Genomic DNA, 20,187 nt, shown 5'->3' with positions numbered 1-20,187 from the left:
CCCCCCCCCCCCCCCCCCCCCCCTTACTTTCCAATTTATTTTCGCCTCTCGGTTATTGTCTACAGATTAAATTAAACTAGGCTATGTATAGGTATACTTGGGTTCGAATATTTTATAAGACTGTCTGACTTCACTTGTCAATTATCAACACTGAATTAAAACATTCATGGAATAGGGATGTTTATTTGTGAATGATGGGTATACTAGAGCACAATGATATCTGGCTATATACCTATATATATATAGGTGAAGACAGATTTAATTGTACATAGGATTATGTTTGCCTTCTAGCTTCGCGTTAGAGTGAATTTCCCTAAAGAGACTGACTGGGAAGCGGGGATCACTGGTTCATAATTCGCCTGTGGAAACAGACGAGGTACATCTCATCATATTCTGTATACTGAAACACAACTTGAAACATTACACACACGAAGACAAAATCATAAACTAACATTAATGTATAGGATTCTTAATAATTACACTCCAACTTATCTCGATAATATCATTCAACCATTTCTAAATGTAAATAATAACTATACCTTCAGAAATAACAGATTCTTTAATATACCACAGACAAGAACTACTACTTATATGAATAGCTTCTTCCCTTCTACAATGGTAAAATGGAATGCACTTGATAGCACTGTACGAGACTCCATCTCAATTTCATCTTTTAAAAAGAAACTTAAAAAAACCTTTGATACATCCGTCTCAGAAACTTTTATTAACTGTGTTCCGAGGAAACTTAACATAATTTTATGTCAGCTAAGAAATTTTAAAAGTGATCTTAACTGTGATAAGTTACAAGACCATCTGATTGATGATGCTTCCTGTGTATGTGGTGTACAGAGGGAAGATCTAATACATTTTTTCTTTCAATGTCCTCTGTATTCTAATATTAGGCATCATATTACCACTATTTATAATCTAGTAGGATATTTAAATCTGCACTGTTTAGTATATGGTATTAGTAATGCATCCGACCAATTAAATAAAACTATTCTTATACATGTCGACTCTTATATTAAATCATCAAAACGTTTCGTTACTTATACGTGCTAGATAAATTCCAAATGAATATTCATGTATTGTTATAATTATTGTTATTCAGGCAAGTTTTATCCCTTAAATAACGAGTATTAGACATAAGCTGGTGTGGATGTGGGTGTGCATGAGTGTGAGAGGAAACGAATCACAACATTTTATATAATTAAGCATTGTACATATCTACCGGAATTAGAAGAAGACTGATATAGGCAAAGCCTTTTGTCTTATTCTTTTGTCAATACTGTTCAAAGATCTTCTTTAATGTTAACTTATATGTTTGTATTATATATGTATTGTCAATAAAATACTTTTGAAATTGAAAAAAAAATAGCTTCGCGTTAGAGTGAATTTCCCTAAAGAGACTGACTGGGAAGCGGGGATCACTGGTTCATAATTCACCTGTGGAAACTACCACACTAGCCTTGTCTTGTTGTAGTGTCTTGTCCTCCTTTCGTATAGAAGCTGTCCAGGGATCCTGGAGAGTGATTGGTATATCATATATGGATTAAAAAGTCATAAAAACCACTATTAGCTACCACTAGCACACTACTGTCTTTCCTGTTACATGGCCATATAACGATTCATGGCCTCATAGGTAGACCATCAGTCCTGAGGCCTGTAATGATGGTTTCATGAACATTTCATTTCAGAACTTGTAACATAAGCGCAAATTCAAATTAGGAATTATCAATTGATGTTGGTCGAGTGTGCACACTTAAGTCACTACCTTGTAACTATATATAGACATGTAAAAACAATGGATAAAATTTGAGGTTAAGATATTTCAAATGTGCATAAAGATTCTTAAAGCTAGACTTTAAGCATTCACCACTTCAGCAAAGAGATTATTAAAAAAGCTAACCATATGATTGCTAAAAAATGTTATTTGTGGTGCTTAAACGACATTGCTTTTTGTAAGTCTTCCTCTGATGACCTCTGCATATGTGGATTCCAAGAATAGTAATTTTGTCCATATCCTCAACATCGTTTATAAGCTTATACACTTGCACTATGGCAGCCCTATATTTTCTATATTCAACTGTAAGTTGATCCTGTCACAGGTACTGATCCCATCTTGGCAATACACCCATAAATGTAATCAAGATTGAGAATGCGGTTACCTTAGAAAAAAGATCCAGTTGTAGAAAACATGCTAGGAGCGAGATTTCTTCAATATGGTGTATGATTTATTTTATATCATACTGTATCATTTTCAATATGTTTCATTTAACATTAAAAACAGTAAGATTTTAGAAAGTTGGACATTGAGCTCTCCTTGAGTTGACATGATGACTCCCTTGTAGGTTACTTAAAACAAAAGCCAAATACAAGATTCAATGTCAGTAGTGTTGCTGTGATAGGAGACAAGCTTACTCGTGCACTAAGATTATCTTATCTAACACCCCAGTCCAGTTTTAAAGCTGGCCTAGGCTACCAACCAAAAATCTGAATGAAGCCAGCCATTTTCTCCTACTGTTTGTGACCTCTACACTCATTATCTTGTCAAATTTAGAAAATCTGTTAGCAATTTGACAATCCAACCATTGCTGTTACAGGTAAAAAAAATGTGGGAGAAAATGGCCAGTAGAAAACCGCCAGTGTTATAAAGAAGCAGGAGAAGTTTAAGTACAAGTCTGGCACATTGCATTTTTCCTGTTACTCATGTGTATGTGTGTGTGTTTACAGTTAGATGACCAGAAAGCCGTACACAGCTGGTCGGTGAGGAGAGGGTTACACATCACCAGTCCAGCCAGATGGACCAGTGGGAACAGTTACATCTCGGTCATTAATGAACAAGTGAGTACACTATAAATAGACCTAAAACATATCTCATTGAGAAATATTTTGAGTTTTCTCCAGTTTGATAGAAAAAGTGAGTTTTTGCCATTTTTCTTGGCAAGTGATGCGTTTCATATTCTGGATTTGATTGTACAAAGACTTTTTTTTTCAAGTATTTAACACTTTTAAATTTTGCTTTTATAGCTGAACAAAATTTCACTGCCAAAATTTCCCTATATTTGCAGTGTTCTCCCCAGAATGTTTTGAAAGAAGCATGGTGTTTCAATATTTCTGTTAAAGCAGCACTCTATGTAAAATCAAACAGCATGGTAACTTTAAATATACTATGAATATATAGCAGAGAAATTCTAGGATAGCAGCATGGTAAGATATTATAGGAGCATGGTACCATGCTGCAAAAACAGCCTGGGGAGAACACTGTATTCGGTTTATGTTAACAAGGATAACTTCGGAAAATTGCACATTCCTTTTAAAAAAAAAGAAGAGAGAAGGTAAAAGGAAAAAGGATTCAGATGCTCTAATATGAAGTCAGGTTTTCCCATCTAAAGGAAGAGAGCATTCTTTAAATAACTTTGAAAATTCCTGAGGATATTAGTCGACAATCATGGGATACTTAATATTGTACAATATCTGTGGAAATAACTATAATAACAATTATTTAGGTTTTAGTGAGACCTTATTTCTGTAAACAGTAGTGTAGCTACATCATATACCTGCAACTCTATCTTTTTACTTTACAGAATATTCACACCTGGAGTAAAGATGACTTAAGTTTCGAAAAGTCAACAAAAAAACATGTAAGTTTTAAGAAAAAAGTAAAATGCATCGTCATTCTGTCCTCGTTAACATATATATTGTCCATTTTCATAATCATGGCTAAATTTTTTGTTTCTACTTGCTGATGATTAAAAGTGTTAACCTTCAATGTTGTTGATACTGCGAATACACTTCTGTATGACATGAAACAGATGTTTGAACTTTTTTAACGCCCGTCAAATGACGGTACGTATTAGGTTATCATGTGGGCGGGTTAGCACGAACGTTGCCCGGTCAATATCTCGAACAGTTTTCAATGGATTAACTTCAAACTTCATGGGAAGGTCATAGGATAGCTCAGGCAAGTTAGATAGTCGCCAATCGGACCGTAATTTATGGAATTGTGGCCCTTTATTCATTTGCCCAAAAAGTGTCCGCTCGATATCTCGAGTAGTTTTCTACGGGTCAACTTCGTAGGAAGGTTCATTATCATGATAGCTCAGACAAGTTTGATAACCACCATTGTCAAACGGTAATATTATGGAGTTATGGCCCTTCATGTACATCCATACAGACAACTGTTCATTTAATGTATGACAGGCGTATTATATTGCCCTTTCGCAATACCCTTATTCTTATTAATATAGTGTGTGATGCTATCCTTTTATGAATGAAGTTAATTGATGGATTTTGATATAGGAAAGGTATATGAAACCCTACATTGCATAATGACACCTAAGAAATGTTTTATTCATAGTTTAAGAAATAATGAGTAACAAATTGCACATAATTTGTTTCAGCTCAAATTCCCTCTACATGAAATTCTAACAACAGAAGGATGGGACCCTGTGGCAGTGTGTAAAGATGGAACTGTGGACTTTGTTGAGACCATAAAGAGCTCCCACAAGGGAACTAACTCTGATGCTGACCTGAACACAATCTTCTCCTGTGGAATCACAAGCACAAATAATGCTGTTTGTGTCACTTGTTTATCGCAGCAAAAGGTAAAATGTCATCAGGGCCTTAAAAGAATTGTATGTTTAAGGTTTCTTTACCAACCCAATTTTTGGACAGCTTTCCCAAGGGTTTTGGAGCCAATCTTAGACAAGCACTGTCAAAGTAAAAGTCTATGTAACCTATATAAAATGTGAAAGGAAATTCCTGTTAGTGTTGGGCTGAGATGGCTAAGTGGTTAAGGCGTCTGACGTTCTACTCCACCACTGGGTCACAGGTTCAAGGCCTACGTGGGGCAGTCGCCAGGTACTGGCCATAGGTCGGTGGTATTTCTCCAGGAAATCCGGCTTTCCTCCGCCACCAAAATGACCATAGCTGTTAATAGGACGTAAAACACAAACAAACCAAACCAAGTGTTGCTCCAATTTATTGATGAAAATACCTGGTAATTGCATGCCTAGCATGTTTTCCTCACCTTACCTGATTTACCTGAGACACCTACAGTCCCAACACTGGACAAACCAGTTTTCAAACTCACCTTGGTGACAGCACGTGCCCTACACATGTATGAATGAACTGTCACGGTTGAGTAACCTCAATAGTACACGCTATAGTAAACACTGTAGTAAAGAGCATCTTAACAATTGGTTGTTTTACCTCCAACTATGACTAAATTGATCATGATTTTCGATGATCATTATGGTTTGACTATACCATAAAAAGTTTCAATAAGTATTTTAAAAAGAGTCTGGAAGATCCTGGGTTCGAACCCCGGTCTGGACGTGCATTTTTCAGCTCCTATTACATTTGGTGCCTGTGACCAACCCTTGTTTCAAGTACTGGGTGAATGCTTGATGAGGGGATACACGAACCTTGGTTATAAATAGTGATGCCTTGGGGGGCAAAGACTTAGAAAAAGGAGGGAGGAATGTAGTGGAACTGGACTGGATCGATCATCGGTGACCAGGTAGCTCAATTGGTAGAGCGACCGTCTAGTGTTCGGAGGGTCACAGGTTTGAACCCCGGTCTGGCCATGCGTTTTCTTCGCTCCTATTACAGAACAACAGAAAAACAATCATAACTTTTATCATAAACTGCATTCAAACAGCCTTCCTGCCTATACCCATTATTGTGAATGCTTTTCAGTTATTTCCCTTTAATTTCATGATCAATCAAAAATCAATCGTCTATTGTTTTATGAAGTAGTAATGATCTATTTGAAGTGATTCCTAACACTGCTACCTACCAACCCTAAGGTTGTTAGAGGGCGAGACCAGAAACACAGTATTACAGGCCTCAATTATCTTGTTGCGAGCTTCTACAAATTTCCGTTAACATGTAGCTCAGTGGAGGCTCGTATCATTTGCATTACCTCTACCTTAAACACACTGCCTGTGGCATTTTGATAAGCTTTGTACAAGCATCAACAGTTTGTAGCTCTATATAGGTCTGTGTTGTGTATGTATAAATGTAATACATAGTTCTATATAGGTCTGTGTTGTGTGTTGTGTATGTATAAATGTAATACACAGTTCTATATAGGTCTGTGTTGTGTGTTGTGTATACATGTATAAATATAATACACATCTATTCTTATCACCCATTGCTTTGACCATTGTGGTAAATTCAGATTACATACCTACAAAATAACACAAACTAATGATGTCCTGATGATCGTATTTAATTGAAAATTGCTTAAGTAAATATTGAACGCAATTGTCACAATTCACAAAATCACAAAATTCCAATGAGAAGATGATGTGCAGTTGGACCTATTAGCACTAGATCATTCATCAGTATTGAAGATTTCTTAGTTTGTCAATAAATCAGTTATCATTTTCCTTCTGAATCATAACATTGACTCATCAGTAAGGTTTTTCCCATATACATGGATATATATTCATCAACTCACAGCCGTTGATAAAAAGCAATGCACCCAAAGCTTGTAGACAATGTACATGACTTAAACATTTTGTTTTACTTCAGAACTCGGAATTAACAGTAACACACCACTGGTACAAACGGGACACAAAGGAATGGAAGGTGCTGGTCACCACAGAGACGTGTCCAGACAAAGTCCAGTGTACGTCCAGTCAGTGTCGGACAGCTGGATCATCAGTCCGACTCTACTGTCTATGTAAGTTTCAACGATGTACCATCTTTCTTATCTCGTGTGGTACATGGGTTAAAGATATAGGCAATACCACACGTGTTCATCTGGTGCCACATAAAATCTGACATGCACAAAACCCAGAGTTATACCACAAAAGTTATATTACTCTCATCCGACATGAACACAGCCCAGTTATAATGTGATGCATTTGGAACACCAAATAGGGAGACTTGTGTTTGGAAGTCTGGAGATTGGATTTTAATTAGGGAGATTTTTTTTGCGGCATTACAGCATAACCTCATTTCTTCAATAAATATCAATTTCTACCATATCTTTAGGGAAAAGAACACCCTGTATGTTTTCAAATCTTTTATGAACAAGCAAAAATGCATAAAAAAATGGTGGGGTGTTGCTACAAATACCCGCAGGTCAGTGCTTTTTCTCCAGGTGCTCAAGCTTTCCTCAACAACCAAAACCTGGCATGTCCTTAAATGACCATTGCCGTTAATAGGGCATAAAGCACACAAAAAACCCAGACCAAATCAAACACACAGTCCTTGTATTGCTAAGCATTAAAACTGGCTGTATTACTAGAGAAAGATTCACAAGGAATGTAATACATTTTTGATATTTAACTTCCTGATCCTAATTCAGTGAAATGATTTGGAAATTTAAAAAAAAAAGAGAAAAATAGATATATGTGTTTAAAAAGAATAATCACAGACTTGGTCCCTCTTGAGCTAAATGTTCTCACCACCATCTGCAACTTCCTGGATCCACCATTATTTGTGGATGACAATATGCATTGATTAATAGGGTTGCTTGTATGTTGTTATGAGTCTGTATGACATTTTACAGTGTCCAATGGCAGTATGGTGTTGTTGGATCTGACACACCAGCAGGCCGACCCTGTCAGGCGGACCGTACAGACGATACCGGGGGTGGGTAGCTCGGCAACCTTCACCGTCCTGGACACGCACCATGTGGCCGTGGCTGGTACCACACAGGACAAACAAAGTTAGTTACATTCTGTCCTACCAGTGCCAGAGAGGGTGTATGAAATATCTGACTGTTTTTTAGCCGATCTCACTTCATTTTCTTACACTCCCAAAAATGTTCTGGGAAATCACAATAATTGCCTGACAGATTATTGTAGTCAGTTTGTTTCGGACTAACTTCTCTTATTCTTTTATATCTTGTGAAACACTGTATACCAGGAAATTTTCGCCCAGTCAAATTTTTGCTTTTGACAGTAAAATTCATTTCTGCCCTTTTAAATTTTGCGGTAGTGATTAATTCACCCTCATAACGGAGGGAGAAAAAGACGGGGGAAAAAATGCAGTGTAAATTTCACGGTATATTGTTCGATATTTTCTATGTACTTTAGTAAAATTGTTTGAATTAACCAAATCACAAAACCTGAAATAAAGAAATTAATGAAAATTTCTGACTTCATGTGAATTTCCTGACAGCAATACATTGAACTTATACTTATGTCAATGCTGTGGAAACTACATCAGTGTGTTTGGGTTTAAGATATGATTAATATTTATTTTTCTTTTCACAACATTGATACATGTAAATGTTTTTTGCAGAGGGAATAGGGGTCTTTGATCTCCAGTTTGGTACTTTAAAAGCTTGGCGACCATACCCTGGTGTTGTCCAGCCAAATGTCAAGGTTAGTTTGTTGTTCCTGCTTCAACAACAGCAGCATGTGATATTTTCAATTGATCTATTCTAACTTCTGTTTCAAATCACTTCCGACACTCCATATCTCCTAAATGTAACTAATATTTTGACCCAACTCTTGGGAATTTGCATATGTGTATGATAGTAGCATTTAACCTAGTTATCGGATCGAATCAACAAATCGTTATTATGAAATAACTATACAATTGTATTGATTTGAAAGGACTGAAAATTGCGAGTCAAATATCTTAAAATTTGTCATAATCAAGCACATATGATAAAAATATAGTAACTCTGCCATTAGTCGTTTTGCGAATCAAATCTTCATGTGTATAATATTATTTCTAACCATGAAAATAAATTATACACAAAAAATCAGTCTTTAACAGTAAGTCATATTAAAGATTACTTATGTTTTGTGTGCATTTTTTTTCTTGGTGAAATGACCTTTCTGTATCAAAGAGCAGAGAAATTAATTCACATTTTGTTTCATGTTAATGTTGTAAAATACTTTTTGAAAGTGCCAAATTAAATTGAAAATATCAATTTTTGCTCATTGTACAGTCTTCTTGTGCTGTTCATTTACAGATATACAGCCACCATGGTAACCTGTTGGTTGCCTGTGGAAACACAATGTACATGATACCCTACACTTGCCAGAAGTCCACTGTGTCCAGTATCCTCGGTCAGCAGCAACAACTGACCACTGCTGAAGCCAGACCTACACTCCCGAAATGTGTCGGATGGCCGACCGTGGCAGGCACTTCTGTATGTATTTACTTTCACGCGTTTATAACTTACCTCTTATAAAGGGGATCTTGTGTCATCAAACTTGTATAAATGATATGTGTAAGCTTCGGCGAGTTTAAAAAAATACATGTATTCTGGGGGGCGGGGGGAACAAATTAATTTGAAACTATTTTACTTCTTCTTTTGTTTTGTGGTCCCCAATTTTCACAGATTTGATAATATTGGCTGTTTTGCATATCATATCTGTTTTTAGCAGCTTTCAGATTTAGTGCCTGTGACACATAGTACTATTGTAAGGATGGATATTAATTTGTTATTAGAAGGAAAACTGATGTGAATCAACATGAATAGTTTGTACACTAAAACCTCATTAAAATGCCACTATTTATCCTATCAATTTAGGTATTATAAAGATAGTTTTCCTCTCTGTCCATCTGTGTACGTACGTAACACCAATGTTTGTTAGTGCTCTAGTGGCTTCATTCCTTGAGAGATTTTGATCAAACTTCACACAAATACAAAGAACCCTAATATCTCGGACAATATCAAATTTCAGGATTGTTAGGTCAAGGTCACCGTTACTATTTTTAGAAAATCCTTGTCGGTGCTCTAGCCGCTTCATTCCTTGAGGGATTTGAATCAAACTATACAATTATAAAGGACAATAATATCTCAGACAAGTTTGAGTTTCAGGGTTGTTGGGTCAAGGTCAAGGTTACTTTACTATTTTTAGAAAATCCTTGTCAGCGCTCTAGCCGCTTCCTTCCTTGAGGGATTTGGATCAAACTTCACACAATTACAAAGGACCATAATATTTTGGACAAGTTCGAGTTTCAGGGTTGTCGGGTCAAGGTCACCGTTACTATTTTAAGAAAATCATTACAGTGTTATAGGTAGTGGGGGCTGGTAGGGGACATGTATTGCTCGGTATGCTTGTTTGAAAGTTTTTTATGTAATATAGTTTGAAATTAAGTATCCCTGTACGACTGCAAAAAAAATAACTATGCATAGGAAACTTATCTTTTGTCATCATCATAGATAGATTATTTCTGAAAAGAACGACAAATTTTGTGGAATATTATTGAAAAAAATTAAAAGAAGATGAAAGACACATAAGACAACTTCAGCAGTGTGCTGAGTGTCAAAATGCAAAGGAACCAAACTAATGTTTGAACCCTGGACTTGCGATCATTATACTGTTGCTTTAACCAACTGAGCTACCTCTATATGCAATATAGTTATATCCAAAACAAAAAAAATGATGGAAAATTATTGTAGGCACGAAACACTACAGTGGAATTCTCTATTTCTCTGGTGTTTTGTATGCAGTGGGACAGGGATCCTTGATTCTTTTGACTGTTACTTACTAAACATCTAGAAAAACAAAGATGTTCGCAGCAGAATCTCATTGATCAGGACCATGGTCACTCGTGATTTCAGGAAGCTTACTTTCTGGAGAATTATATCCAGGAACTGTTCGTGTGACTATCCAGGCAACAAGTCCTCCGTTTGTGATCTGGAACATTTGATCGTACAGACATTGTCAGTCTGGAGAGTAAAGTTAACTCATTCACCCCTGAAGTTTCATAATGAACTATTCCAACCTTTGAAATGGAAGAGTTCAAATGTGTCTTTAGGGGGTAAATGAGTTAATAAACTAACGAGACCCCACTATGTAATATATATCAACATATTTGATGCGAGAAAATATTTTGTATTTCTACAGCAGATGGAAGCACAGATGGGAAATCAACAAAAGACGGAGGAACTTGCAGCACGACTCTGTGACCAGGAAAAAGTGAGTGTTGTTTTTGAAATATTCACCAAAAAAAAAAAAATACATGTGGATGGTGAAATGGAAACATATTTGAAATCATTTGTATGATGTTACCGAGATTGTTCAAAAATGTTCACAACAAACGCAATTTCGTTGACATTGTCAAATTTTTATCATTACAATGCCATGATGTCAAGCCTATTATTTTAATTCTGATGTCACTATGGTTAAGATTTACGCACAGATCGTCCAGTATGTCCAGGATACCAATATGTAACCTGTGGCTCAATGTAGGGAGATGGGGTTACTTCGGTTACATAATGTGTTCGCGGATACTTTCTCTCCTGGTTTGAAGCTCTGTTTAGGTCGTTTCGATGCAAAGTCTCATGGCTACCCCATATAAAACAACGGTAGCGAGGTACAGTCAAACCTCGTTACCTTAAATTCTTTTAACTCGAAGACCCCATTTATCTCAAAGTATTTCTCAGGTTACCCGGCCAAGTCTTCTTTATCTTAGTAAATAAAACTATGATAATTTGAACCTTGAAAAGTCGAAAAACTCGGATACCTCAAAGTAAGATATTGGTTTCAATAGCGTAAATCCAACATCAAAACATTGTCTACTTCATAGTGTTCAAATTTCATTTTGTCACTTGTTAATTCTTTGATACAAATAAAACGCAACAGTACGACATCTCGCCATTCCGTGTTCATTAACATCTTTCGCATGTAGACTAAATCGGTAAAAATAATTACGATAAAGCTTCAGACTATAAAGTGTGCAGACTGCCAAAAGCATGTTGTTTATAATAAAAAAAAAACTTCATTAGTGTTGATCAACAGTATTTTGTACTTACTGCGAGTCCGTTTAATGATTTGTGCACCCAACATTTTCATGGTGCCGTAGCAACCACGAAAAACCATGAATACACAGCGAACAGTTCATATGTCATACAGCATGACAGGACAATACAATAGCATTTTGTTGGTATTGCTACTGTATTGTAATGGATATGGATGGGCTTATTATCAGGCTTGGGCTTATTGCCAAATGAATATGGCACATTGGGTAACATGTAAACTATTCCATGGGTGCCACCATTCACTGTATGACATTGTTAATCGATTGATGATTTTTTTTTTCTTTTCAGACGAGAACTTACCAGAAGTTTCAGGGGGCCTTCTGGGGGCTAATGAAATGCATAAAGGAATTCAAGAGTGTGTGGTACATGAGTTCAATGTTTACCGACATCTTGACACGGTGTCTGACGGAGACAAGGTTCTGGCCTGTCAAAGAGATAACGGAGCTGATGCAGCTCTACAACATGCCAGCAAGGTAAGTGTTGCAGGACCGTCCCTTTGTGATGTCGAAACCCCTTTGGCAATTTTCTAACCCTGTGTTGTGCTGGTAGATACATGTCTGTCTTGTGTTGTTATGGCAACTTGTGTCCTTAACAGGATCTTAGAATAACTGCATTCCAAAATGTACCATTGGCTGTTGTTTATTGAGGAACAGCTCTTGGTGGAAATGAATTATAACTTGTTCATGTTTATTGTTACATCTGAGGTTGTGAAATATATTTACAAAATGGTAATTAGATGTCTTTGGAAAGTTGCTGATTTTGTTAATTATTGTGTTGGATTGGACTAATTTGATATCGTCGCTAGTAATGTGTATTGATTCCAACTAGTTTCTGCAGATTGAATTTTGATAAATATATAATAGACAGAGCTCACAATGCAACATTTCTGATTTTTCTGTCGGATAGATAACAAGAAATGAACAGGTATATGTGATCCTTTTGTGATTTTATTAAACTTTATAATAATTTCTTCAAATATGTATATGAACCAACTTTTTTATGTTGAAATACCACAAACTATCTGTAGAAACCCTTCCTAGTTTCAGGCTTGACTAGATCCCTTGATCCATAAACGCCTAATTTACAAAAGGTCGGCCTCAATCCCAATCTGTACCTGTTGTTGAAATGGTTAAACCACATAATGGAAAGCAGACTTGTTTAACATGCTTGAGATTCTGTTTCACTACTGTGAGGTACCTAGGGACCACCAGATTGTGTATTTACATACCTTGTTATTCTTTCAGTGTGATGCCAAAGTTAGTGGATGCTCTCATACAACATGGTGAAATCTCTCTCCTACACAACTTCCTACAGAAGGTGACTGATGTCCCCGAAGTGTGTCTGTGTAAAGCCCTGCAATACTACATCACGTAAGTTCCTACAGAACATTGTCTGAGTGCCCTGTCTCTCCTTCTGTTCAATAAAGAGTGAGGTCCCTGTGTCCTACACAGTAAGTCTGAGTTACCTGTGTCCTATATATAGTGTGTCTAAGGTCCCTGTGTCCTACATAGTGTGTATGAGTTCCCTGTGTCCTACAGAGTGTGGGAGAGGTCCCTGTGTCCTATAGAGTGTGTGAGAGGTCCATGTATCCTACAGAGAGTGTGTGAGGTCCTTGTGTCCTACATAGTGTGTCTAAGGTCCCTGTGTCCTACATAGTGTGTCTGAGTTACCTGTGTCCTGCAGAGTGTGGGAGAGGTCCCTTTTTCCTACATAGTGTGTCTGAGTTACGTGTGTCATACAGAGTGTGGGAGAGCTCCCTGTGTCCTAGACAGTGTGTCTTAGTTACCTGTGTCCTATATATAGTGGGTCTAAGGTCCCTGTGTCCTACATAGTGTGCATGAGTTCCCTGTGTCATACAGAGTGTGTGCGATGTCCTTGTGGTCCTTCAGAGTGTGTGAGAGGTCCATGTGTCCAACAGAGGGTGTGAGAGGTCCCTGTGTCCAACAGAGTGTGTGTGAGGTCCCTGTTTCCCTACAGAGTGTGTGAGAGGTCCTTGCATCGTGGGAGAGGTCCCTGTGTCCTAGACAGTGTGTCTGAGTTTCCTGTGTCCTACAGAGTGTGGGAGAGTTACCTGTGTCCTACATAGTGTGGGAGAGGTCCGTGTGTCCTACATAGTGTGTCTGAGTTACCTGTGTCATACAGAGTGTGGGAGAGGTCCCTGTGTCCTAGACAGTGTGTCTGAGTTACCTGTGTCCTATATATAGTGTGTCTAAGGTCCCTGTGTCCTACATAGTGTGGGAGAGGTCCCTGTGTCCTACATAGTGTGTCTGAGTTACCTGCGTCATACAGAGTGTAGGAGAGGTCCCTGTGTCCTACACGGTGTGTCTGAGTTACCTGTGTCCTACATAGTGTGGGAGAGGTACCTGTGTCCTACATAGTGTGTCTGAGTTACTTGTGTCATACAGAGTGTAGGAGAGGTCCCTGTGTCCTACACGGTGTGTCTGAGTTACCTGTGTCCTACAGAGTGTGGGAGAGGTCCCTGTGTCCTACATAGTGTGCATGAGTTCCCTGTGTCCTACAGAGTGTGGGAGAGGTCCCTGTGTCCTACAGAGTGTGGGAGAGGTCCCTGTGTCCTACAGAGTGTGGGAGAGTTACCTGTGTCCTACATAGTGTGCATGAGTTCCCTGTGTCATACAGAGTGTGTGCGATGTCCTTGTGTTCCTTCAGAGTGTGTGAGAGGTCCATGTGTCCAACAGAGGGTGTGAGAGGTCCCTGTGTCCAACAGAGTGTGTGTGAGGTCCCTGTTTCCCTACAGAGTGTGTGAGAGGTCCCTGTGTCATATAGAGTGTGTGAGAGGTCCCTGTGTCCAACAGAGTGTGTGAAAGGTCCCTGTGTCCTACATGTGTGAGCGGTCCCTGTGTCCAACAGAGTGTGTGAGAGGTCTCTGTATCCTACAGAGTGTGTGAGAGGTCCCTGTATACTACAGTGTGTGAGAGGTCCCACAGAGTGTGTGAGAGGTACAGAGTGTGGGAGAGGTGTGTGAGAGGTCCTTGCATCCTACAGAGTGTGTGAGAGGTCCCTGTATACTACAGTGTGTGAGAGGTCCCACAGAGTGTGTGAGAGGTCCTTGCATCCTACACAGTGGGTGAGAGGTCCCTGTGTCCTACACAGTGTGTGAGAGGTCCTTGCATCCTACAGAGTGTGTGAGAGGTCCTTGCATCCTACAGAGTGTGTGAGAGGTCCCTGTATACTACAGTGTGTGAGAGGTCCCTGTATACTACACAGTGTGTGAGAGGGTCCTGTTACCTACAGAGTGTGTGAGAGGTCCTTGCATCCTACAGAGTGTGTGAGAGGTCCCTGTATACTACAGAGTGTGTGAGAGGTCTCTGTATACTACACAGTGTGTGAGAGGGTCCTGTTACCTACAGAGTGTGTGAGAGGTCCTTGCATCCTACACAGTGTGTGAGAGGTCCCTGTGTCCTACACAGTGTGTGAGAGGTCTCTGTATCCTACACAGTGTGTGAGAGGTCTCTGTATCCTACACAGTGTGTCAGAGGTCCTTGCATCCTACAGTGTAAGTGAGGACCAGGTGTCCTTAATACTTTGTGCGAGTTTCCTGTGTAAACAAAAAACACAAATTGACCTGCACTCGTTTAAAAGTTAAAGTGGCGGTAGTTTTATCTGTTTATAATTCAACATTATCAGAAAAGCACTTAAATACGCTAGGAAAAAGCAATCCTAATGTATATATTGATATGTAAATTAAACCTGACTTTCATGAAAACCTAGTCCAAGGGAGGTTTACTATAGAAAGGTATGTTTGTCAAATGACTTCAAGTGCCTTCAAGAATTTGGCTGTTATCAAGATGTTTATATGCACATTTCACAAAGGTGCATAACTAAAGGAATATTATTGCAGAACTCAATTTGAATTAAATTTAAGTGCTTCGTTATGTAAAATCACATTTGATAATACAAAATTGAATTGAATACTGAAGTTATGTTTCAACATTTTTTTTCTAAATTATGTAGTTGAGTATATGTTAGTTTTATTATATATGACTGAATTCAATCAACAGGGCAGAAGATGAAGAATTGGCTAAAGCGGCGGAGACCATATTTATAGAAAGTTTACTGCCTGACACTTCATCAGATGAAAAGCAGCCATTTGGAGTCCATAAGGCATACTTTGTGTATCCTTTTCACGTCATTATCGCCACATATGGAAAGAGGTTTTTTTAGGCATTCATAGCTCACCTGGCCATATAGTGCCGTGGAGTTTATGTCATGGTTCGGCATCTGTCATTCATCTATCAAAAACTTCCATACAAATCACTTCTTTTAAAGAACCAGAAAGCCAAGAATCATGTTAGATGACCTGTAGCATACTGTGGTGATGAAGTATCATTATTGTTCATATTGATAACCTTGACCTACTTTTAAGGTGACAAGGGTCAAGTGCATTAAAAAAAATATATACAAAAATTTGGGTTGTAGCATGCTATTGGGGAGAGCTATCAAGCCATACAGAGGTCAAAGGTGTTTAACAGTTCAAAATAAATTCTACTGAAGAAACAATAAAGCTTAGTGTTCTGACATTAGGACTAAATTATACAGAGCTAGAATGAAATGAACACTACTGTATATAGCAAGTGTGTCCTTGACCATCATCAGAAACTCCATGCTGAAGGAGGGTTTTAATGACGTGTTCTTGGTCGACTATTTGAAGTCCCTTAACTTCAAAAATGTTCTGGTAAGTGTTTTTCAAAGGTTAAAACAGCAACATGTTAACTAACTGTCTTTTACGTTTTATTTTGGAATGATTTTTAGTCTGCCTATGTAAAGAATAATGGGTATTATGTAATCACCTCGGCATTGGCAATGGATAAACTTTTGTTATTCTTATTCAAACATATTCTATTGACACTGATCATGAATAGTCAAAGGGATTGGACACAAGTTCTTACAACTTACTAGGCCCTCTAGATCTCCCAATGTATATTACTAGGGAAACGGGTCCCCAAACTCGTGATGGCTAGTTTGCACGTTTATCTAACTCTCATAAATTAATTTTCTGTAAACCTTGATTTTTGTACAATTTGAAAACTAATAAACTCCAGTTAGATAAACCAACCGACTCTCCTTGGTGAACAACCTTTATTTCTGCAGTTTCTCATACTTTCCCTTATCATTTAGCCATGTTTAAGTCATAGTAAGAAAATCATGGTGGTTAAGACTAAAATTATGAAACATCAGCAGAAGGTCGTGTCGAAAATATGCCGAATCAGCTTGAAGTTTTTATCATATGTGACAGGTTCTTTTGGAGCATCTCCGCCACATGTTGGGAAATAGACTGGAAGATATAGAAATCGAAGAGGAAGACATGGACGAAGAGATATTGTTTTTAAAGAAGGATGGTGAGAAGAAAAGGAGAGGCTTGTTGTTTGGTCAACCTACTATAGGACAGGTAAGGAACAACAAGAGAATTCAAAACATTTTTTACTAACAATATTTCAGTTTTTTACTTTATCTGGGTTGTCTGAGTATCCAAAAAGAAAGCTATACAAATGACAATATTTTTAAGTCATCTTATTTTCATGAATATTTTATCTGAAGAACTACAGCTGTAGGTTTAATTTGCGGTTACTCAAATCCACAAACCAGATGTTACAATTTCATTACAAATATTAATGGTAATCAGCTAGGTAGAATTCAGATTTCAATTTTCCGATAGATCTCCTCACAAATTATGGGGAAGTTATTCTCTCACATAAAGGATGTGATTTACAATAGTAAGGTACTGAGGTAAAATGTTATATGGGAGTAAAATCAGTGTATGTTTTTTCCCGCCAGATTGCCGACTGGATTTCTGTGACACTAGATGCTCACATCACACAGCTAATTATTTCCCCCGACGCGCGACTCACCCTTATCAATCTACATACCTGCGTGGCCTCACAGGTAAGCGACATCACAATTCATGGGAAATAGTATTGTTATGCATACCTACATTGTACTTAATTATTGATTTGCTTGTATTTTGTTGTATTAAAGACAACAGTGTTTATGATACAGGATCCTTTTTATTTCTTTATCCCTTTTATACTTCTTTTCGTCTCTCAGCACATCTTCCGCTCAACCATTTTCTGCTGTGTGGCGCTGTATGACCATATTGTGTTGAAGGCCATAAGACTGTTATGTGGCTCAGTGTGACTCTAATGTGCTGATGGGTCATTTAAATTGAACACAAAAAAGCAAACCATGAAATATCACGTAAATTGCATATTAATGTATTTCAGATTTCCAATAAGCTGATTTAAATGCAGAAAAGGTCATAAATATTAAAAATCTATTGATTTGCTTCTGACCATCTATTTTGTGTTATCTGTTGTAACAGGTACAGTTCTATGATGAGCTATCAGGGTTGGAGGCACTCCTGGACCAGCTCAAGGCCAAGTGTTCCGTGACGTCCAAGCAGGCCGTCGGTCAGTACTGTGTGGAGGTTCTACACATCCGTTGATTCTACGCCACAAATAAAGTCATTATTTACTGTTTACCAAAGTTTGTCATGTTATTGTGTAACCCTCTACTATAGTGTTATACAAGTCTTGAATGAAAACTGGTACTGAACAAGCCTTCACTGAAAAATTGGTACTGAGTAAGCCCTTACTGAAAAACTGGTATTGAGCAAGCCCTTACTGAAACCTGGTACTGAACAAACCCTTACTGAAAAACTAGTACTGAACAAGCCCTTACTGAAAAACTGGTACTGAGTAAGCCCTTAATGAAAAACTAGTACTGAACAAGCCCTTACTGAAAAACTGGTACCTAGTAAGCCCTTACTGAAAAACTGGTATTGAGTAAGCCCTTACTGGAAAACTGGTACTACACAAGCCCTTCACTGAAACCTGGTACTGGACAAGCCCTTACTGAAAAACTGGTACTGAGTAAGCCCTTACTGAAACCTGGTATTGAACAAGCTCTTACTGAAAAACTGGTACTGAACAAGCCCTTCACTGAAACCTGGTACTGGACAAGCCCTTCACTGAAACCTGGTACTGGACAGGCCCTTACTGAAAAACTGGTACTAAACAAGCCCTTTTCTGAATCCTGGTACTGAACAAACCCTTACTGAACAAGCCCTTCACTGAAAACTGGTACTGAACTAACCCTTACTGTAAAACTAGTACTGAACAACCCCTTACTGAAAAACTGGTACCTAGTAAGCCCTTACTGAAAAACTGGTACTACACAAGCCCTTCACTGAAACCTGGTACTGGACAAGCCCTTACTGAAAAACTGGTACTGAACAAGCCCTTCACTGAAACCTGGTACTGAACAAGCCCTTACTGAAAAACTGGTACTGAGTAAGCCCTTACTGAAAAACTGGTATTGAACAAGCTCTTACTGAAAAACTGGTACTGAACAAGCCCTTCACAGAAACCTGGTACTGAACAAACCCATACTGAAAAATTGGTACTGAATGAGCCATTACTGAAAAACTGGTATTGAACAAGCCCTTATTGAAAACTGGTTCTGAACAAGCCCTTACTGAAAAACTGGTACTGAACAAGCCTTTACTGAAACATGGTACTAAGCAAGCCCTTACTGAAAAACTGGTACTGAACAAACCCTTCACTGAAAAGCTGGTACTGAGTAAGCCCTTCCCTGAAAACTGGTACTGAACAAGCCTTCACTGAAAAATTGGTACTAAGTAAGCCCTTACTGAAAAACTGGTATTGAGCAAGCCCTTCACTGAAACCTGGTACTGGACAAGCCCTTACTGAAAAACTGGTACTGAACAAGCCCTTCACTGAAACCTGGTACTGAACAAACCCTTACTGAACAAGCCCTTCACTGAAAACTGGTACTGAACTAACCCTTACTGAAACACTGGTACTGAACAACCCCTTACTGAAAAACTGGTACTGAACAACCCCTTACTGAAAAACTGGTATTGAACAAGCCTTCACTGAAAACTGGTACTGAGTAAGCCCTTTCTGAAAACTTGTATTGAACAAGCCCTTACTGAAAACTGGTACTGAACAAGCCCTTACTGAAAAACTTGTATTGAACAAGCCCTTCACTGAAACCTGGTACTGGACAAGCCCGTACTGAACAAGCCCTTCACTGAAACCTGGTACTGAACAAACCCTTACTGAACAACCCCTTAATGAAAAACTAGTACTGCGTAAGCCCTTTCTGAAAACTTGTTAGGTCACCTGAGCTTTGCTCAAGTGACCTATTCCAATCACTTTTCGTCCGTCGTCGTCCGTCGTCCGTCGTGCGTCGTGCGTAAACTTTTACATTTTCAACTTCTTCTCAAGAACCAGTGGATGGATTTTTTTCAAACTTGGTCAGAATCATCCTTGGTAGATGAGGCTTCAAAATTGTAAAATTGGGATTCCTACCCCAACCCCTGGGGCCAGGGCGGGGCCCCAAAGGGAAAATTATCCAATATTTCAAAAATCTTCTTCTCCAGACTCAGAGGTACTACA

At 38.3% G+C, this 20,187-nt stretch overlaps 1 protein-coding gene across 2 annotated transcripts in view; it reads left to right on the top strand.

The window, feature by feature from the left end:
• Positions 1–18,243, top strand: part of LOC110467005 (nucleolar protein 11-like) — a 19,297-nt gene extending 1,054 nt beyond the window's left edge. For both annotated transcript variants that reach the window (XM_021523861.1, XM_021523860.1), the window contains exons 3-17: positions 2,734–2,844; positions 3,588–3,644; positions 4,404–4,607; positions 6,544–6,694; positions 7,529–7,687; positions 8,266–8,348; positions 8,948–9,127; positions 10,836–10,907; positions 12,038–12,222; positions 12,994–13,119; positions 15,769–15,882; positions 16,364–16,442; positions 17,004–17,156; positions 17,543–17,650; positions 18,087–18,243. In XM_021523861.1, coding sequence (XP_021379536.1) covers positions 2,734–2,844; positions 3,588–3,644; positions 4,404–4,607; positions 6,544–6,694; positions 7,529–7,687; positions 8,266–8,348; positions 8,948–9,127; positions 10,836–10,907; positions 12,038–12,222; positions 12,994–13,119; positions 15,769–15,882; positions 16,364–16,442; positions 17,004–17,156; positions 17,543–17,650; positions 18,087–18,209 — 1,905 coding nt within the window. In that variant the 3' untranslated portion in view covers positions 18,210–18,243. The remainder of the gene's footprint in view (positions 1–2,733; positions 2,845–3,587; positions 3,645–4,403; positions 4,608–6,543; positions 6,695–7,528; positions 7,688–8,265; positions 8,349–8,947; positions 9,128–10,835; positions 10,908–12,037; positions 12,223–12,993; positions 13,120–15,768; positions 15,883–16,363; positions 16,443–17,003; positions 17,157–17,542; positions 17,651–18,086) is intronic.
• The last annotated feature ends 1,944 nt before the right edge of the window (positions 18,244–20,187 follow it).

The sequence above is a fragment of the Mizuhopecten yessoensis genome, unplaced genomic scaffold (genome assembly GCF_002113885.1).
Source record: "Mizuhopecten yessoensis strain PY_sf001 unplaced genomic scaffold, ASM211388v2 scaffold11153, whole genome shotgun sequence".
In the NCBI taxonomy this organism is placed as follows: Eukaryota; Metazoa; Mollusca; class Bivalvia; order Pectinida; family Pectinidae; genus Mizuhopecten; species Mizuhopecten yessoensis.
The sequence above is the reverse complement of the archived record's forward strand: the minus strand, read 5'-3'. Positions and strand labels throughout refer to the sequence as shown.